The 21093-nt window shown below is 39.1% G+C and overlaps 1 protein-coding gene across 1 annotated transcript in view; it reads left to right on the top strand.

Moving 5' to 3' along the window:
- AMTN (amelotin) overlaps positions 1-20887 on the top strand; it is a 104139-nt gene extending 83252 nt beyond the window's left edge. The window contains exons 5-12 of the mRNA XM_070736855.1: positions 747-791; positions 3777-3830; positions 6410-6487; positions 9825-9881; positions 14166-14261; positions 16391-16426; positions 18879-18905; positions 20378-20887. Of these exons, the coding sequence (XP_070592956.1) occupies positions 747-791; positions 3777-3830; positions 6410-6487; positions 9825-9881; positions 14166-14261; positions 16391-16426; positions 18879-18905; positions 20378-20803 (819 nt within the window). The 3' untranslated portion in view covers positions 20804-20887. The remainder of the gene's footprint in view (positions 1-746; positions 792-3776; positions 3831-6409; positions 6488-9824; positions 9882-14165; positions 14262-16390; positions 16427-18878; positions 18906-20377) is intronic.
- Positions 20888-21093: the final 206 nt, after the last annotated feature.

The following is a 21093-nucleotide window of genomic DNA, read 5'->3' as shown; positions in this document are numbered from 1 at the left end:
TGGCCTGGGAAAGGACATTAATTAGGAAATTATCTTATTTCTCACGGCAATTTACATCTCAGTACCTTTCCTGAGCAATATTCTAGGGAAATAATCTGAAAAATAGTAGAGCAAAGAACCTCTCTGGCCATGAATTTCTGGTGTCTTTCAAAATGGCAATTGTCTTAATGTTGGGAATCACAGGAGAATTTCTCAGTACGACATTAAAATGTTTTGGTGATGCATTGGTAATTTAATAGTTGAGGAAAGCTGTGAATAGTTAAGACTCTATGATTCTATTTTACCATTGTGCTTTTAAAGAACCACCAGAAAAAGAGTTGACACTCATTGAGAAATGAATCATATGTTGTGTTAATGTTTCCCTGGCAACCAATACAGGGAATATTGCTGGGAGTGTGCAAATAACTCCCCAGAGTATTTATATGTATAAGGAAGTGCCAGGTAAACAATGTATATCGTAATTTTTTTGCACTCAAATGAAGTTTGACTTCATGATTTCATTGTGGTTAGTTGAATGAAAGTCTTATTTTTGTAGCTCAATAGCTTTGAACGTATCTGTGAGAATGGCGTAGTATTGTTACTCCTAGGTGATTTAGACCATGCTATGCTGACATGTTAGGAAGATTCTTTGTAAGAGGCTACTGCAGCAAATCTTAGCTTGAATAATGACTTAGGTGGAGTTTAAACTGCATAACATTAAGACATATTGGTATGCTTCATTTGGAATTTATGTTCTTTCTCCTCAGATCAACCACATTGGTGGGATTCTGGCTACAAGCAGCAGCAAAGAAGTAAATAACAGGGGGGTAACAGTGGGGGAGGGAGAATGCATGCCTGTTTGTTGCTCAAGCAATGTGTGTTTGCATGTTCATCTATCGCATGTTCTGAATTGTTTAATTATTTAGAAAATGTTGACACATTATTATGAGGCTTAGGTGCCTCTCCTTTGGTCTGAGCTGCTAGTTTCCATAGCCACCTTCCCTACTTCGACTCACCTTATCTCTTCTTATTGACAAAACAAAAGAGTAATGGTGACCCTCATCAGACCTGGTATTTTTTTCCTCTCAAATCAGTTAAGGAATGAAACAAGAGAATGATCCAATGTTACGAGATGAATTGGTAAAGTTCTACAAAAAAATTTCCCCACTGCTCCTTTGTTGTTCCCTACTTCCCTTTGTCTTTGCAATACACCATCTGAAGCAGATGAGTCGGGAATGGAGGCAGCTGTTTTGCCGCCATGGAGAAGGCAGAGTAGCAATAGCATAGCACTTAAATTTATATATCGCTTCATAGTGCTTTACAGCCTTCTCTAAGTGGTTTATAGAGTCAGCATATTGCCCCCAACAATCTGGGTCCTCATTTTACCAACCTCAGCAGGATGGAAGGCTCAGTCAACCTTGAGCCTGGTGAGATTCGAACTGCCAAAATGCTGGCAGGCAATGATCAGCAGAAGTAGCCTGCAGTACTGCATTCTAACCACTGTGCCATCATGGCTCTTAAGTAGCCATAGAAGGGCCAAAATTAGTCCAGAAACAATTTAGTGCCACAGGCAGAATATTTCCATAGAATTTTTTATAAAATTTCTCGCAAATTTATTTATTTTATTTATTTATTTAGTATATTTATTTAGTATACACAACAAATAATTTATTTAGTATATCCAACAAATAAATTTTATTTATTTAGCATATTTATTTAGTATATCCAACAAATAATTTATTTAGTATATCCAATAAATAAAATTTATTTATTTAGTATATTTATTTAGTATATCCAACAAATTATTTATTTAGTATATCCAATAAATAAAATTTATTTATTTAGTATATTTATTTAGTATATCCAACAAATTATTTATTTAGTATATCCAATAAATAAAATTTATTTATTTAGTATATTTATTTAGTATATCCAACAAATAAAATGTATTTATTTAGTATATTTATTTAGTATATCCAACAAATAATTTATTTAGTATATCCAATAAATAAAATGTATTTATTTAGTATATTTACTTAGTATATCCAACAAATAATTTATTTATTATATCCAATAAATAAAATTTACTTATTTAGTATATTTATTTAGTATATCCAACAAATAATTTATTTAGTATATCCAATAAATAAAATTTACTTATTTAGTATATTTATTTAGTATATCCAACAAATAAAATTTATTTATTTAGCATATTTATTTAGTATATCCAACAAATAATTTATTTAGTATATCCAATAAATAAAATTTATTTATTTAGTATATTTATTTAGTATATCCAACAAATAATTTATTTAGTATATCCAATAAATAAAATTTATTTATTTAGTATATTTATTTAGTGTATCCAACAGGACGCTGGGCGGATAACAATGATCACAATTACTAAGACAGTATAAAATTATGACAATAATAAAACAACAGTAATATAAAATACAGTACTTTAAAACCCTAAAAACCATTCATACACACAGCCATTCCTAATTCCTGGAAAAGTCAGGTCTTAATGGCTTTCCAGAAAACCGGTAGGGTGGGAATAGTACAGATCTCTGGAAGCAGTTGATTCCTTCCACAGGGTTGGAGCCACCACAGAGAAGGCCTTTCCCTGTGGCCCCGCCAGCTGACATTGTTTGGTGGATGGGGCCTGGAGAAGGCCAAGCCTGTGGTCGCTGCAAGGTAGGAGGTGGTCCCATAAATAGTCTGGCCCTGAGCCATTTAGGGCTTTAATGGTAACCAGTACCTTGAATTGCGTCCGGAGACCACCTGGTAAACAAATTATCCAAACATGTCATCCATTTCAGAAGTTCAGGGTAATCTTTAAATACATTAGAAGGGAGTATGCATCAGTGTAACAAGACACTTATTTCAATGGGACTTACACCACATGAATGTAAATGTCCCATGTGCCAGATCCTTATAAATTCTTATGAAGTAATGTCACTACTCACTGTTTCAATTTATATTATGATAGAGCTGTCTCCAGACACGGCATTATTTCCACCCTCTCCTTTTTAAGAAATCCTCTGTGGAAGGACAAGAGGGGTGGGAAAAGGTTAAAAAAGAAACAATTGTAACTGCAATCTTGTAAATCAGCCTTCTCCAAGGTGACAATCTCCAGATGTTGTGAAAGGCATCTTTCCAAGCATGCCCTTAAATCAGTATTGCAATGAGCCTTTTGGTTGGGAAGGTTTTGGAATTAGAGGCCCACACAGGTGGAACATGTCATATTGGGGAAGATGGATGTACGGTGCTGTCTTTGGCATGTTTACTCAAAAGTAAATCTTTATACATTCAATGGAGTAATTTTAGACTTCCAGCATTAATCCCATAGCTGTTCCTGGAATGTAAGCAGCTGGCGAGCAAAACTGCAGCCAGAATAAGCATATGCAGAACTTCAGGATTTTTTTTTTCACTTCCTGGAAAAAAAAAATTTAATTTATTTGTTATAATTGCTGTTGAAAATTTTGTATAATCAAAGGTACTGATGAAAACTATTGTCCTTTAAGAATTTTTAAAAATCATGCTGCCTGTAATCCTATTGTATTTATAATTCACTGGAGAATTTTCTAAAGTGAGAAGGTCAAAAAAAAATTGTTTCCATAATAGATACTTTTCCATCTAAAGGAGCTGTAAAGTATATATGTGCATAGTAAACAGCTCCGGCACACAAAAAATCTGCAAATAATTATATATCTTAGTAGGCAGCTAACTTACAGTGCTCTGATTATGATGAAATATTAAATCATTGTATGAAAAACTATCTGTGATTCATTTGCCAGATATTACGCCTGTTGCGATATATATCCATCAATAATACTCCACAGCAAGCTCAGGTACTGCCGTTTTTATTTCTCTTAATGGAAACAAGTTGGTTAAAAAAGGTCACATTTTAAATGTCTTTTGCTGCAATTATTCTAATATATAGTGCTATAAAAATAACAATTCTGTTGATGATATGAAGCCAAATAATACACTCTGAATAAATAAAAATAAGTAAACACATTTTAGAAAAACAACGCAAAATTGGAAACATTGGGATAAAAACAACACAAAAAAATAAACATGAGATAAAATTGGCAACTAACTACTGATTACTCTTATTGCTGGCTTGAATAAAATAAAGTTATTTTATGTTTGTTAGGTAATAATTTAAAAAAAAACACACCCAAATCTATTAGTGATCAATTTAGCTTGGAATCAGATGTTCAATCTTGGCAACTTTAAAACTTGTGGAGTTCAACTTCTAGAATTCCCCAGCCAGCATGGTATCAACCCAAAATGTGACAGGGGAGGTAGAGGTGGCTGGGGAATGTGTAGCCAAAATAGCATTCTTTCCCACGGGAGTCAAAGACACTCTACCAGGTGTTAGAAGGGCATGGACCAAAGCCAGCCAGGACCTGATTGGACCATGTGATGGACATGTGACCTGGGGACAAGAACTTTGGGTTTTGATTTGGGTGGGGAAAAACCTGGGTCCTTCAGAGTCAGGCTTTCACTAGTTGTGTTAATATGATATCCAAAATAAAATTCTGGTTTGAGGCCTCAGAGTTTTTATTGCTTTGGGGTTATTACTTGGAACACACATGGCTGGCTGGGGAATTCTGGGAGTTGAAGTCCACAAGTCTTAAAGTTGATAAGGTTGGGCACCCTTGGCCCAGAATCTAAGATAGCAAAAGGTCTTATAATAAGGTGACCAGATGTCCTGATTTTGGCAGGACAGTTCCAATTTTTAATCTATATGTCCCATGTCCTGCAGCGTTCTAAAAAAGTCCCAGTTTTTCAAAGAAATACCAGTTGATGGCTTGAATGCCGGCTGGAGATTACGTTGGAGCCGGAAGGACTGGTTCTTCATCCTTTGATGCCGGGCGCTCACGTGACTTGAAGGAATCGCCCAGCAGGCAGCTCAGCTTTCACACTGCCCGAAATCAGCCGATGCAGAACTGAGCATCTTCGCGGCTTCCAAGTTTTTCCCCCAGCAGAGTGCTGGGAAATAACTTGGAAGCCGCAAAGAAGGGCAAACCGAACTGCAGAGCAGTTTCCTTCAGCCCGGGCAGCAAAGTGGGGAGGGGGGCAAGAAAAAATGAGGGTTGCAAATAGCTGCTGAGTGCAACTGGATCTGACCTAAATCCTGAGGTAAAACTTTGTAGAGATTTTTTAGTCGTCTGTGTTCCCCCCCAGTGGTGTCCCGCTTTACCGAAGTAAAAATCTGGTCACCTTATCTTATACGCACCCATAGAAGGAAAGACTGATTCTAAATGGAACAAGGAATCAGGTATGTTCTGAAATTCAGGGAAAATGACAGAACAACAGTTGGAGGAAGAGGCGCCTGAGAAGACCAATTCCGCATTGCGTACAAATTGTTTACATTTGCCAGAATCACCTTTGAGCTTCTCTCAATCTCTCCCATTTCCGCTGTTTGCAAAAGGAGATGATGTACAAGCCAAAGGACTCTCCAGTTGCAAAAGATGCCTCTGAGTCCCAAGCATTTTCTATTGGGCCAAAGGGAGAAATTCACTGGGAGCAGGGAGGATAGTGTTTCCCGGTCTCAATCTGCAAACTTTCTTTAAAAGTATTCATGGAATATGCTCCCTCCTCCGCCCCCTTTTTTCATTTGCCATAAATGCTTGCACAGCCAGAGGATTTCTGAGGTAAATAAGAGAATGGTCCTTTATGATAATTTAATCAGAAAAATTCTTAGGGTTTAATCCTTGCTTCAAGTTGCAGCAATTAGTGCTCATGTGAACTACTTCAATGTTGATGTATGTACATATGTATGTATGTATGTAAAATATTTTTGCTGATAATGAAAAGGAAGGGAGATTGCTATAGATCTATTTTGGGCTTATTTGCCTTCATCAGGTAGCCACGCCCTTTTTTCTGGGATTTGAACCTTAGCCTTTAGGCTACAGGCTCACTTCCTTTATCAGTAATCATGCTATTATACCTGAGCTTCTCATTATCTTTCCTTTTTCTTTTCCTTGGAATCACTGAGCTAAAACTAAAAATCTTGTTGAATATTGAAAGTCTTATGTACAAAGATACTAGTGGTCTTAAACTAAGAGAGGGATAATGAAAATAGTCTTTGAAATTGGGTTAGCAAAGGCAGTTTTTCTCCAAGAGGACTTTTTTTCAACGTAATCTTTTTTCAAAATTATCACAAATCTTAACCTGAGCCTTTCAATTAATTTAAATTTAAGTTCAGGAAAATAAAAGTTCAAGTCCACTTTTAGCCATAGAATTCCATCGGTGACCTTGGGACTTTTACCCTCTCTGAACCCAACTTTCCTGACAAGATTATTGATGAGGGGATAAAACTAGAAAAGGAAGTGCAATGTATGTAGCTTTGGGTTCTGAAGACAAAGTATAAATTTTACAAATAAAAGTATTCACTGTATTATTTTCTAAACCGTAGTCCCGGCAAAGAGCTGTACTGCCTCCAGCAAAGCTGATTCCAGATCCAAACATACCAGGAAATCAGCCTCCAAATGTGGTAAGCTAAATATATATATATTGTGTGAAAACTGTGTGAGAATAAGGCATGCTTTCAATATACAGTGGTACCTCGAGATACGAGTTTAATTCGTTCCGGACCTGGGCTCTTAAGTCGAGCAGCTCTTATCTCGAACGACTTTTCCCCATAGGAATTAATGTAAATAATTTTAATTGGTTCCAGCCCTCAAAAAACTCACAAAGTTAGTCTAAATTATGCAGAAAGACAAGTTTTTAATGAAGAAATGTACATGTACATATAAATGAATAATGAAGTTTCTTTCACTTAACTTGTAAACTTTCTTAAACTTTTAAATTTACATATGTTCAACTTCTCTGCCACCCAATCCTGTAGGACAGAGGTCCCCAACCCTTTTTGCACCAGGGACCGGCTTTAAGCGATCAAGAGAGGAATGGGTGAATGAATGGACGGAGGGTGGGAAGGAAGGAAGGAAAGAGGGAAGGGACAGGAACAGAGGAAGGAAGCAAGGAAACTTATGAAAGGGGAGAGTAAGAGAGGAATGAGTGAAGGGAGGGAGGGAGGGAAGAAGGTGGGAAGGAGAAAGAAAAGAAGAAATAGAGGAAGGGAAGGTAAAAGAGAGAAAGAAAAAGAGCAAGAAAGAAAGCTGCAAGCACCCCCCCGAGCCCCCCAGGCCGGCTACAACCTTTTAAAACACGCGCGCCGCTTCGCAGCTGTCTCCTGAAGCCGAACGCGGAAGTTAGCGTTTGGCTTCAGGAGACAGCTCCTTGGCGCTTGTATCTCGAATTTGGGCTTGTAAGTAGAACAAAAATATCTCTCCCCTCCCAGCTCTTATCTCGAGTTGCTCGTAAGTAGAGCAGCTCTTATGTCGGGGTTCCACTGTATATATTGAAAAGCAAGGAGGAAAGCAAAGTTGCTTTGTCCCAGGGATGAAGTAACTTTGCTTTCCTTTTGCCTCTCAGCCCCACACAGGGGCCATTTCCAAGGCAGATAATTTTTTAAATAGTCGACAACTATAATTTTACATGGTTACATATTTTTGCTGATAAACAAAAATCCTAGCATGGGTATGTCTAGCTGACAACACCATAACAAGGATACCTGCCGGTGTCTTCATCCCCGGCACGTTTTGCAGCAGGGCCAGGGGACACGATGTTCGGCGAAGCCGCCATTTTGGAAATGCCGAGATCTGGCGAGATTTCGCGAGATCTCGGCCATCATCAGGAGGCTTCGGCCTGCCTGATGATGAGTCCAGGGCGGAGCCTGCCAGCCCTATAAAAGGGCTGGGCAGGCTCGAAAACCCCCTTTTTGCCCTGGACTCAGCATCCATCTGCTGAAATCTGGGCTCTGCCCAGCTAAAATCCTCTTCTTAGTTAGAAGTGGGCTGAAACCTAGGAATTCAGAACTCCATTGACCATTGATGATGAATCTTTGGGGTTTGGCATGACAAAAATTCCAAAAATGCCTAATTTGATTCTGTTGGTGTGTCACATAGATCCTTCCAAATAAAAGAGAAACATTTTTTAAATATTTCCCCAATCTAGCCCCCCCTACACTTGACAGGAATGTAGAGGCTGGACCTTATATAGACACCAAGGTCTCATCTTTATAAATACTTTATTGTTGTTGTCAATGCAACGAAATTGTCATTGACAATGAAAGTCGCACGATGCCCAGGGACCAAGTCCAACACACAACAACCCCTCCCCCGAAAAGGTCTCATCTTCAGCCCTAGCACCACTGCCACTCAAAAAGATTGCCTCACACCATTCCCTAAGTCATAATTGTTTTTCAAGGACAATCCTTGCCACAGAATTTGTGCTGCCATGCACTACTTACCACTTAGGCTGTGTGTGGGGTTTTTTTTTGTGTGTTTTCTGTTGACAGACCCTTTGTGGCCTACCCTAAGCTTCTCTGGGTTGCATGAGACCTTTCTTTTTGAAGAGCTTTGGGGAAACCATTTTCCACAGCCTCCACAGTCTCCAAAAACTGTGCAAAACATGGGCTGCTTTCATATGATTTTCAGAGAGTCCAGAGGCACACCCCATTCTCATACAGGCTACACAGCCTCTGAAAATTGTGTGAGAGTAGGGCATGCTTTCAAGAATAATTTTTGTCAGGTGGCATGTTACCTTTGACACACATGTGGTAGATTTGCTATTGGTTTAGGTTTGAAATAGAGAATGGAAAAAATATTAATAGGAACAACTAGAGCAGTGATGGTGAACCTATGGCATGGGTGTCACAGGTGGCATGTGAACCCATATCTGCTGGCATGCAAGCTGTTGCCGTAGCTCAGTTCCAATGTACCAGCAAGCTGATTTTAGGCTCACTCAGTGGCTCTGGGAGGGCGTTTTTGGCTTTTAGAGAGCCTCCGGTGGGATGGGTGCAGGCGCTTTTACTCTCCCCTGGCTCCAGGAAAGCATTTGGAGCCTGGGGAGGATGAAACACGAGCCTACTGGGCCCACCAGAAGTTTGGAAACAGGCCGTTTCTGGCCTCCAGAGGGCCTCTGGAGGACAGGGGAAGCTGTATTCAACCCCCCTAGGCATTGAATTATGGATGTGGGCACCCATGCATCTGCGAAAGCACGCATGCATGCTCTTTCAGCACCCAAGGAAAAAATGATTCAACACCACTGAACTAGAGTATTGAATGCATAGAAAGATTCCTGCTGAAGCTGAAGGAAACAGTTAAAGATATATTTCTTTTTTCTTCTTGCTGATATCAGTTTGTTAAATTGACAGCAGCAATATGAACTGGACTTAAAATACTGTTTATGAAACTGATCAAGTTATCAGTTTTCTCCTTCTCTGCCATACAAAAGAGGGCTCTGATTATAAGAATGGTAACATAACGATCAATGGCAATTTCTCATATTTTATTCGCCACCACAAGGCTATGGTTGTTCACACCAAATCAGAAGATGGTATTTGTAATTCAGTGGAAAATTTTCTAAAGTCAAATTCCATTATTATTCTGCAAATATTATAGATAATTTTGTACCAAAAGATAAAATGTAAATGTGTATGGTAAATAGTTCAAGCACAAGCTCTGCAAATAATTGCATATTTTAGTACACAGCTAACTTTCAGCTGTCTGATTCTGATGAAAGATTAAAATTATTTTGTGAAAAACTATCTCTGATTCACTTGCCAGATATTACTCTGCAGATATGCTCTCTGTCCCTGAACATTGAACACTGTTGCACTAATGCCAGGTCTAGCAATTATATTTTAATGCCTTCAGGCTGAGCTTGCTAGAAGCGATTCCAATTGAACTGAATAGCCATGCGCAGAATTGCATTAAAAACTCATGCAAGAATCAGTTTTTAAAAACTATCCATTCTTTGCATTACAGAACTTTCCTGTCATCAGCCTACCACAGAATCAGGTGTTCCCGATAGATATGAATTATGTAAGTTATTCTCTGTGCTATGCAAGTGTACCATTGTATATGCTTTGTTTCGTATATCAGATGACTAGCAGATCTGGGCTTCAAAACTCCCAACAAACTGGATGGTAGCAAAAGATAAATTTGTGCAGTTAATGGTCGTATAGAATTTTGTAACCCAGATCTGATAGCCCTACATATAGTCTTTCTTGGCAATGGTTCAGCCATTTTCATTTCTCCATGAGACTGTTACTTCCACATGATATAGACTGGTTATATCAAGTTTGTCTGAGTGGTACAGGCACGTAGTGGGAAGGGAAAGGGTAGAGGTAGAGGAAGTAGAGGTAGTGTTAACAATAGCAGTAGACGAAGGGAAAGAAGGAAAGGAGAGGAGAGGAGAGAAGAAGAGAAGAAGGGGAGGAGGGAGGAAAATAAAGGAAAGGAGGGGAAGGAGAGGGGAGAGGATAGGAAAGGAAAGGAAGGGAAGGGGAGGAGAGAGGGGAGGAGAAGAAGGGGAGAGGAGAGGAGAGGAAAGGAAAGGAAAGGAAGATTCCCAAGCATTCTGCTTTCAGTATCTTTTTTAAAAAAAACTGAATGTTTTTCTCTTTTCAATATTATCAAAATTCTCCCAACTTGTCTGAAAGGTCTGATTCTAAATTCGTCCAGCTTCATGCATCCTCCTACTAGAGAAATTCATTTCGGAACATTGCAGGATGCTGCTGTTTTCTTATTGCCTCTGCAAATCAAAGAACTAAAAACCTCTTGATAAGAAAATCAGGATAGGATCACTTCTTGAAGGAAAAACTGAACGCTTACAAGCAGAGAAGAGTCTTTAGCAATATCTGATAGTAGATGCTCTGAGAAGTACTTAGCCAGCAATTGTGACTGCAGAACATGGCAATTACTGTAAAACGATGGAGAATCTCTTCAGTATTTATGAGAGCTCAGACAGTACGTATTGTGAAATCTGTGGAGGGTTTTTTTAAAAAATAGGATCCTTCTTATAGGCAACATCCAGCATGTAATGGATTTTCAATAAAGAAAATCTCAGCCTGTGCAGAGTTGTTTGAATAAGGAAACTATTTCCCCCACTGTCATCTTTGGAAATCCAAGTAATATTAGACTTCCACTCTGTGGAATGTATGATTCTGTTTTGTATCTGTACTGCTTCCCATGGATTATTATTTGCAAAGGTTTGTGAACAAGCTGTCTATAAACATTCTGTCTGCTTGTCTTTCTGTTTGTCTACCTGTCATCTATCTATGGCAGGGGTGTCAAACTCCTATCATTACAGCATCATGTGACATATCGGACTCCCCCCACCCCCTTCGCTAAATCAGTGAAGGGCTACCAAAATTTTTACTACCACACTGTGGGCGTGGCTTGTTCAGGACGCCCTGCATTTTCTTTCAACATCTTTCAGTGCAAAATTCACCATCATCAGGCTGAAGTTTTAAGCTTCGTGCTGTTGTAAAAATGGAATTTTTACATTTCCATTTTTACAACAGCACGAAGCTTAAAACTTCATCCTGATGATGGTGAATGTGATTTCACCGAAACGTCGCATAGTCACTCAAAATATTACACGGGGCAAAACCCGAACTCAGAACAATCTACATATCTATATATATATATATATATATATATAGATAGATAGATAGATAGATAGATAGATAGATAGAGATAGATAGATAGAGATAGATAGATAGATAGATAGATAGAGATAGATAGATATATATATATATATATATATATATATATATATATATATATATAGATATATAGATATATAGATATATAGATATATAGATATATAGATATATAGATATATAGATATATAGATATATAGATATATAGATATATAGATATATAGATATATAGATATATAGATATATAGATATATAGATATATAGATATATAGATATATATATATATAGATATATAGATATATAGATATATAGATATATAGATATATAGATATATAGATATATAGATATATAGATATATAGATATATAGATATATAGATATATAGATATATAGATATATAGATATATAGATATATAGATATATAGATATATGACGGTCTTGGTATATTCGGGTTTCTTCCCGTGTAGGATTTGGAAATTTCTGGCGACGTTTCGACGAGGTCCCACTCGAGATAGAAAAACATCCCCAAAATATGAACAAGCGGGATGATACCTCCTGCTTACCAGACATCTGGAAACCAGCCCTCAAACGTATCCCAGCCATAGAAACCAGACTCAGAACACACATTGCAAAATAATCAAGTAGCCTGCAAGCTCCAACTACTCAGGATATCACGCCTAATCTACAACCATTAACTAATCAGCATACCCCAGCTACATCAACGACCCCAGATGTTACCCCACTGACTCACCAGGAAGTTTCTACACAGCAGGCAATTGCTGAGCCATCAAACCACACCCAGCCACCAGTATTTATAGAAGGAAGGCAGCTCAGGTCTCGCAGTGTTCGCCCTAGAACAAGGACAGAAACACCAGCCTGAAGATGACGAGTGGGACCTCGTCGAAACGTCGCCAGAATATATATATGTGTGTGTGTGATATTTTTCTCTGGATGGCTTCTCCTTGTCCTCTGCTTTGAAAGAAAGCCCCCCCAGCTGCCTCCAAGATTAATACTGGCCTTTATTTCCTCACCCGAAACACAGCTGAGCAGCTCCTCAACTGTGTTTTGGGCTGAAACCACCTTCTGAGCATTCTCAGAAGTGAATTCACTTTAGGGGACACACACGCGAAATATTGCAATTCAAACTGATGGTGAAGGTAAGTATCATATTTAAGAACTGCCCATCTCTGGGTGGCGTACAATTTATTTTATTTATTTATTATTTAGATTTGTATGCCGTCCCTCTCCGCACACTCGGGGCGGCTCACAACAGAAATACAGCAATCAAAACAAATCCAAATAATTTAAAATATTTAAGAAGATTTAAAAAGAACCCCATTTACTAACAAACACACACACAAGCATACCATGTATAAATTGAACATGCTCGGGAGAGATGTTTCAGTTCCCCCATGCCTGACGGCAGAGGTGGGTTTTAAGGAGTTTACGGAAGGCAGGGAGAGTAGGGGCAGTTCTAATCTCTGGGGGGAGTTGGTTCCAGAGAGTTGGGGCCACCACAGAGAAGGCTCTTCCCCTGGGGCCCGCCAACTGACATTGTTTAGTTGACGGGACCCGGAGAAGGCCCACTCTGTGGGACCTAATCAGTCGCTGGGATTCGTGCGGCAGAAGGCGGTCTCGGAGATATTCTTGTCCAGTGCCATGAAGGGCTTTAAAGGTCATAACCAACACTTTGAATTGAACAATAAAATATTAAAAGCATAAAAACAGTAAAATTCAAAAGAGTCAAAAAACACTGTGATGTTTCTTCTCTTATTAAGCCTCTTGCCTTCTTAGAGTCAAAACAGGAGGCTCCACGCTCCGTTTTGACACTTTTGAAGGTGAGAAGACAAAACGATGCCTTTGTGATTGTGCCCTATTTGTAAAACTGCATCTAAGATGGAATTCATGATGAATTTTTATGCGCGATCCTTCCGATTCTATTGCTTTAGAATCTCCAAGGTTTGGTTTCAGAATAATTTTAATAATTTAATATATTAATGGTTATAATGATCCTAAAGGTCCTGCAGTGCCAGGTTGGGGGATAAATCCTCCAGGAGAAAATCTATTGATGTGGTTGCTAAGAGTCAACACTGACTTGATAGCATATAATCAATCAATGAATGATAATAAGGGAAAAATCAATAAATAAACCCTGTAAACATAGATGGGGAGGGGATTCTGGTATAAGAAAGGCGATAACAAAAATACAAGAACATTGGAAGTGATATATTTTTATTATTATTATTATTATTATTTATTGGATTTGTATGCCGCCCCTCTCCAAAGACTCGGGGCGGCTAACAGCAATAATAATACAGCATACAATAATAATCCAATACTAAAAACGATATTTCCGCAGGAGTTGGAAAAAATAGTTAAAAGCTCAGCCATGATGTTAGAATACCCAGCTGGAATCAATTCACAAGATCCAGGTGGATTAAAATAATTCCCTTGGCAGAGCAAAAAATTGACTTTTTACAATGAGCCAGCCAACTGAGAAAATATCAATGAATTCTGAGAGGGGGCTTTTGTAGTTTCCCATTGACACTAGAAAGAAACAAAAATGTTTGGGTTGAAGATTCTGATCATGTCACCCAATGCAAAGGAAGTTGCTTTCTTACTTTCTTTCTGTATTTCTATCTAATCCACTTCCCACACAGCTTTCTACTCTCCTGGGAATATTATCCACAATGCAAACGTTGCCTATGGTTGGCGGGGGAATGACTGTACCACAACAGCTAACACCAGGGCAAGCAGTAAGTACTTTATAACTCCCCTAATTATTAGGTTCGCTAATATCCTCATCGGTTTCCACTGTCCATCTTTTAGAAATTAAATATGGTATCATAGGAAGCAAATGTATTTACCTTCCAGATTTAGACATTGGATGATAACTATAAATAACCTCTTAATTCCCTTAATTTATTTTTATTTATTTATTTATTTATTTATTTATTTGTTTGTTTGTTTGTTTGTTTGTTTGTTTGTTTATTCTTTGTCCAATACACAATACATATGGAAGAGAATAGACATTGGGTAGTATATATAAAGATCATATGTAATATAGAAGAGAAAGTATATGAGAGGAAGAAAATATATATGATATATGACATAAAGGAAAGACAATTGGACAGGGGATGTTAGGCACACCAGTGCAATTATGTACGCCCCTTACTGGCCTCTTAGGAACTTGGAGAGGTCAGTCGTGGATAGCCTAAGGGAGAAATGTTGGGGGTTGACACTATTGAGTCCGGTAAAGAGTTCCACGCTTCGACAACTCGATTGTTAAATCAGCTTCTGTGATCATCTGTGTCTATATCAGAGGTGGGTTCCTATTGGTTCAGATGTATTCTATAGAACCGTTAGTAACTTGGCAACCTGAGTCGCTGGAACTGGCAGTGACCTAGGCCTGCCACACCCCTGAGCCCAGTTCAGCCATTTTGTTTTTTGGTACCCTAGGTGCCGCCATCTTGTTTTTGCTTCTGCCCATGTGCATGCATGCCCACACAGTGTGTCCCTGAGTGAACCACCCCTGTTCTATCCGTGTTGTATATTCACAAACTATTACTCTGCATGTGATTTTTCAGGAGACAACTGGACTTTCTTTTTTCTTTCCCCTGAAGACATTTCTCTTCTCATACAAGAAGCTTCTTCAGAGCTGAAGAAGCTTCTTGAATGAGAAGCGAAACATCTTGTTTTTCTACCGTGATGGCTGGAGCTGGTAGGAATTGGAGTCAAACAAATTGGGGGGGCACCTGATTGGATAATTGACTCAGCCTTCCATCCTTCCAAAATGAGGAGCCAGATTGGTGGGGGCAATATGCTTACGCTCTATAAACTGCTTAGAGAAGGCTGTAAAGGACTGTGAAGCAGCTACTTGAACTAATCGCTAGCAGTTCAAATTTCACCCCCGGCTCAATGTTGACTCAGCCTTCCATCCTTCCGAGATGGGTAAAATGAGGACCCAGATTGTTGGGGGCAATATGCCGATTCTTAGAGAGGGCTGTAAAGCACTGTGAATCGGTATATAAGTCTAAACCCTAATGCTAATAAAGCTTCATCTTGGTATGACCAGTAAAGAATAGAACCAGTTGCTTCACACAAAGTTGAGGTGCAAGAGAATGAGGATTACATTAGCATTATGGGAAGAAAGTCCAGGCAGGATCGTCATACTGGCTACATTGATTTTGTCAATTTAAATATGTTTCTGGCAGAGGTGGTATTCAGCCAGTTCAGACCGGTTCAGGCAAAATTGGCAAAGGTGGGTGAGTGGGTCCCGTTCCAGTGCTATTCCATCCTATTTAGACACATTTTGAAGCTTTGAGCAAAGCGCATGCATGGAAGGCTGTGTGCATGCGTGGAAGGGGCACATGTAGGCAAAACATTTGACATTTGTGAACCAGTAAGGAAAGTAAGTGAATACCACCTCTGGTTTATGGAATGTGTAACTTAAAATTAATCTAGGAAAGGCTTCCTAATGATCCAAAGGACTGCAAGATCAGAATAGAAGCATGTTGTATAAGTACGGAATAGCTAAAAGACAAACCGTCTGAAAAGCCAATTCCTGGCCTAATTAGATGTGATTAAGATTAGGAACAGCCTAAAATGTAAAATTGGCTAACAGTCCCTTACTATATAAGAAATTTGAATAATTATTTTTGTTCAGATGTCAAATGTAAAGGAGGTAGCATTAGTTAAATTATGTATACCAAAATTGTAAAAACGATTCAATGTAATATAATTCAATACTAATAGTATTTTTTTTTGGTACACGGGATTGCAGAGAAAAATAAAAAAAAAATCTTTGCCTGAAAAAAAAAGGCAGTCTTACCTGTAGTTAACTAAAGGCATAACATACATGCAATTATTACTACTTGTCTTGCAGATGCTGCCAATTATAGTTACACAGATGGGGCCACAGGTAAGAAGTGAGACAGCAAGTCTGTTTGAGATTTTCAGGCTTTTTTTTTTTTTTGCATAATGAATAGTTTTTCTTTTTCTTTTTGAAGTGGATGTCTGGCTTGTTTTCGCTGGAACAGCAGTGCTTATTCAATCATTTATTGGGAATGTCCATAGCTTGAAGTGGGTATGAATAAACTGTGAAATCTCTTTCCCTTAAAGATCATTTTATTCAGTCTTTTTCCAATGGAGGAAAAAGGGTCCCGTGCTGCTGCATGCATTAGTCCCAGTTGGAAAAATGGAGATGCACATGCATCTCCGCATCTCCAAAGCGTGCACGTATGCGCCCATGGGAGATTCAGCTTCTGCGCATGCAGAAGGAAACAAATCACCAAAAATTGGTGAAATCTTGTGTGCGTGAGCATCTTCACACAAAATTCGCTTCCTGCACATGCGCAGAAGCCAAATCTCATTCTGGAATGCATGCACATGTCGGGTGCATGCCCACCCATGCTGATCACTAGAAATGCATTAGGAGCCCCAGCAACAGGCAGCCCTTCATTGGTCCCATTGTGAACCTGATCGCTGACTATCCAGCCATCTATTAGGTCTCAATTCCTAGCACCTGCAAGTGGGTCTAGCAAAGCATCCTCTCTGGAACATCTGGAGCAACCAGCTTTTTTTAATGTTAATGGGACAATGAAATGGAACTGGCCCGACTTAGTATGAAACAACTTTTTCCCACATTCCTCCCGTGGGTGAAATGCACTTGGGAAGACAATGCAATGGACATCTTTTCTTCAGCATCATACCTGGCAGGCTATTTTCCAGATACCGTCCAGACGTTGTTAAAAAATGAGGAACTAAGGCATCATTAATGGTGTGGCTAACAGGCTTGACTGAAGTGGGAGTCCATTTCAGATCTTGATTTCACAGGAAATGGATTTATCTCTCTTTCACAATCCACTTCAAAGGAGTATTGTACTGACATGTTTGCACTCTTTGGATTAATCTCATGAAATCACAGTGGTGATAACTATTTAGCACTATCAAAAGCCATTTTTATTTGTATTAAAAAAAATTAAGATGATTTAGGTTCTTTTAGGAAAGGCATTTTTGGACTCTTAAGGGCCACAGAGCACTTCCAGAGGTTTCTTCAATTATCCAAATAATTGCACCTTTTGTAGGAGGGAGGGGCTTAAGGGGTTTAATCAGGTGGGGGCTCCCACCTATCGCCGCTAACGGTGCAAAGTATGTGCAGCTCCAGGTGATCGACAGGCACGGGGTGCAGGTATGAGATTTGGCTTCTGCGCATCATTGAAATCTCACATGCACATGTGCCCTCTTATAAATTTTTGCTTCCTGTGCATGCACAGAAGCCAAATTTTGCCCACCTGCCGGTCACCTGGAGCTGCGCATGCAGCTCCATTTTTCATTACTGGTACACAGTATGGCGCTTATTGGCTAGCAACCCATTACTGGGTTTAATGGAAAGTGTTTTAAAGATTTTGCTTTTGAGGCACACTTTTTGCTCAAGAGCCCTTGGTGCAGTGGTTAGATGGTGGTATTGCAGGCTAATTCTGCTGGCTGCCAAGGGTTCAACGCTCACCGGGCCAAGGTTGACTCAACCTTCCATCCTTCTGAGGTTGGTAAAATGACATCCCAGATTACTGGAGGCAATAGGTTGACTCTGCAAACTGTTTAGAGAGGATTGTAAAGCACAATGAAGCACTATATAGGTCTTAGTGCTATTGCTATTGCTTTCTTAGAAAAATCAGAATAAAGCAAAATCCAACAAAAGGGCCAAAAATCTTAGCCTAATCACACTGGGATATTCAGATTGCTCTCCCCCAGACAACATCCATGAGAAGGGAGTGTGGAAAAGTACAGAGAAAGAAAAGCCTTTTCAAAATATGAGCTTGTGGAATGGATAGAAAGTGAAGAGGAAATAAATCAAGATTTCCCTGTGCTAGTTATGTTTCGTATAAAAGTGGAGAGAAGCTAATTTCTCAGACTTTCAATATCCTATTAATATTCTATATAGTAATAAAGTTGTGCATCTCTTGTCCTGTTTGTTTCCAGTCCTAGCCTATCACAAAGGTCTTATTGAAGGGAGTGTGTGTGTGTGTGTGTGTGTGTGTGTGTGTGTGTGTGTGTGTGAAAAGATCTGCAGGATGATGGGCCTGGCTTCATTATTAAAGGTATAGAGCTTTGATCACTATTCCATGCCCACAATCCTGCAGATGTTAAAATACCTAAATTGCCACCGTATTTATCGTAATAAGACTGTACATCATCATCATCATCATCATCATCGTCATCATCAATATCATCAACATCATCAATATCAACATCTACATCAACATCATCACCACTATTTTTGTAAACTTTTTAGAAATCATTGTTCCATGCCTTTAATGTTTATTTATTCCATTCTGCTCCCTCAACCCCGCATTTTCTGATTGGTGTTCTAGGGTGCAGTGCTCAGCTCTGAGGAAATGGTAAATAATTTACTAACATATTTCTATTTTCATGGCATCATTCAGAATCATCACAAGCCCAGTTCCAAACCATCCAGAAAGTGTGATAGATTTACAGCTTCTTCACAGGGTCAGACAAAATGCCAGTAGGGTACCAAGGGCCTCACCAATTCATGTTGACGAGGTCAGGGTATTTCGTTTGGGTTCTTATCAAAAATTAGTCCTTCCTTCCTTCCTTCTTTCTTTCTTTCTTTCTTTCCTTCCTTCCTTCTTCCCTTCCTTCCTTCCTTCCCTCCCTCCTTCCTTCCCTTCCTTCCTTCCCTCCCTCCTTCCTTCCTTCCTTCTTCCCTTCCTTCCTTTTCTCCCTCCTTCCTTCCTTCCTTTTTTCCTTTCTTCCTTCCCTCCCTCCCTCCCTCCTTCCTTCCTTCTTCCCTTTATTCCTTCCTTCCCTCCTTCTTTCCTCCCTGGTCTACTTTAGAATTTACACTATTGTTTGAAGGAACAAAACAGGAAGACAAAAGATTATACAGATCTGTATACAATTTTACAGAAGCTAATTTAGATCTATGGATGTAAATCCAGAAATGATTGCTACAAGTTTGGCTGCTCATTTAAAAATACATAACCAAGACTTCTTCCATATCTTTCAGGGTCTTGCTTTGTCCTTTTTTTGTGTCTTGAGAATTTGCATTTAGACTGAGAAGCCCTTTAAGTGGAGAATGTTTTCAATAAGGTCGTGGTCCCCTAACAAGTAGGGTAGGGTTCAAGATACCTTTGGATTTAAAAATATGGATAGACTATGGAATCCACCATTCTGTTTTCCAGAATCTGGTTCTTTAGATCTGGAGACCTCGCCTACAAAAAGATATTGACAAAATTGAACGGGTCCAAAGACGGGCTACAAGAATGGTGGAAGGTCTTAAGCATAAAATGTATCAGGAAAGACTTAATGAACTCAATCTGTATAGTCTGGAGGACAGAAGGAAAAGGGAGGACATGATCGAAACATTTAAATATGTTAAAGGGTTAAATAAGGTTCAGGAGGGAAGTGTTTTTAATAGGAATGTGAACACAAGAACAAGGGGGAATGATCAAAGGCAACATGAGAAAATATTATTTTACTGAAAGAGTAGTAGATCCTTGGAACAAACATCCAGCAGACGTGGTTGGTAAATCCACAGTAACTGAATTTAAACATGCCTGGGATAAACATATATCCATTGTAAGATAAAATACAGGAAATAGTATAAGGGCAGACTAGATGGACCATGAGGTCTTTTTCTGCCATCAGCCTTCTATGTTTCTATGTTTCTAAGAGGGAAATGCTGAATTCCTTGCATTTTTTTATAAGAGTTGAAAACAAAAATTAATACTCTGCATTCTCTCTCTTTTGATTCTTTTCTCTTCCATCTTTCTCTATAATGTCCCAAGTGCGCCATGAGATCTTTTAACTCTTTGATGCATATGTTCTTATTTTCCTTTTGCCTTGGCAGTCACCTTCACAGTTTTTCACTGGGCTTCTCGTTCCTGGCATGCAAGGAGCCATGTTCCCTTCGGGCCAAGCCGAACCCCCTCCTGAAGGTCAAGATGGATTTCTCCCAGTGGGCCAGGCCAATCCTGAAGGCACGGCAGCAGGCATCCAGAAGGTCTTCCCTACTGATGGACTGACTGAGTTCCCAGGCGAGTTGTACCCAACTCCCTCTGGTTTCAGACAGCCAGACGCTGGAACAAGTGGCATGTTTGTAGAACCAACTGCGGATATCAATATGGAACCAAATGAGCTCCGGGAACCACCCACCTCTGTAAAATTCGAGATGGGTAACATGCAGAGCCCTCAGAATCTCTCTCAATCCCTTGTGAGAGGAGATAGCCCCATACCCATGAACACTGTGGCTGGTAGGCCTCTGAATGTGCCCTGACCTATGGGTAACAGCAGCTCTTCAATTCAGGCTAGAAATGGCAAGGAGCCCTTTTTAATTTGGGCTTAAGAAATAAAGCATGATTTCTTCAAAAGATGTGGGCATTTTCATATCAGACATCCAGCATAATCACAGCAGTATCTAATTCCAGCATCAGTTCTTAATCATCTGGAATTTTCATTTTATGAGGAAAATGTTTCCTAGCAACCTATCTGGCCAGTTTAGTACTCTATGTAACCATTGCTATAAACTAGTTTTCTCCAAACTAGCATATTTCAGATACTATATAA

Source organism: Erythrolamprus reginae, chromosome 2 (assembly GCF_031021105.1).
Source record: "Erythrolamprus reginae isolate rEryReg1 chromosome 2, rEryReg1.hap1, whole genome shotgun sequence".
In the NCBI taxonomy this organism is placed as follows: domain Eukaryota; kingdom Metazoa; phylum Chordata; class Lepidosauria; order Squamata; family Dipsadidae; genus Erythrolamprus; species Erythrolamprus reginae.
The sequence above is the reverse complement of the archived record's forward strand: the minus strand, read 5'-3'. Positions and strand labels throughout refer to the sequence as shown.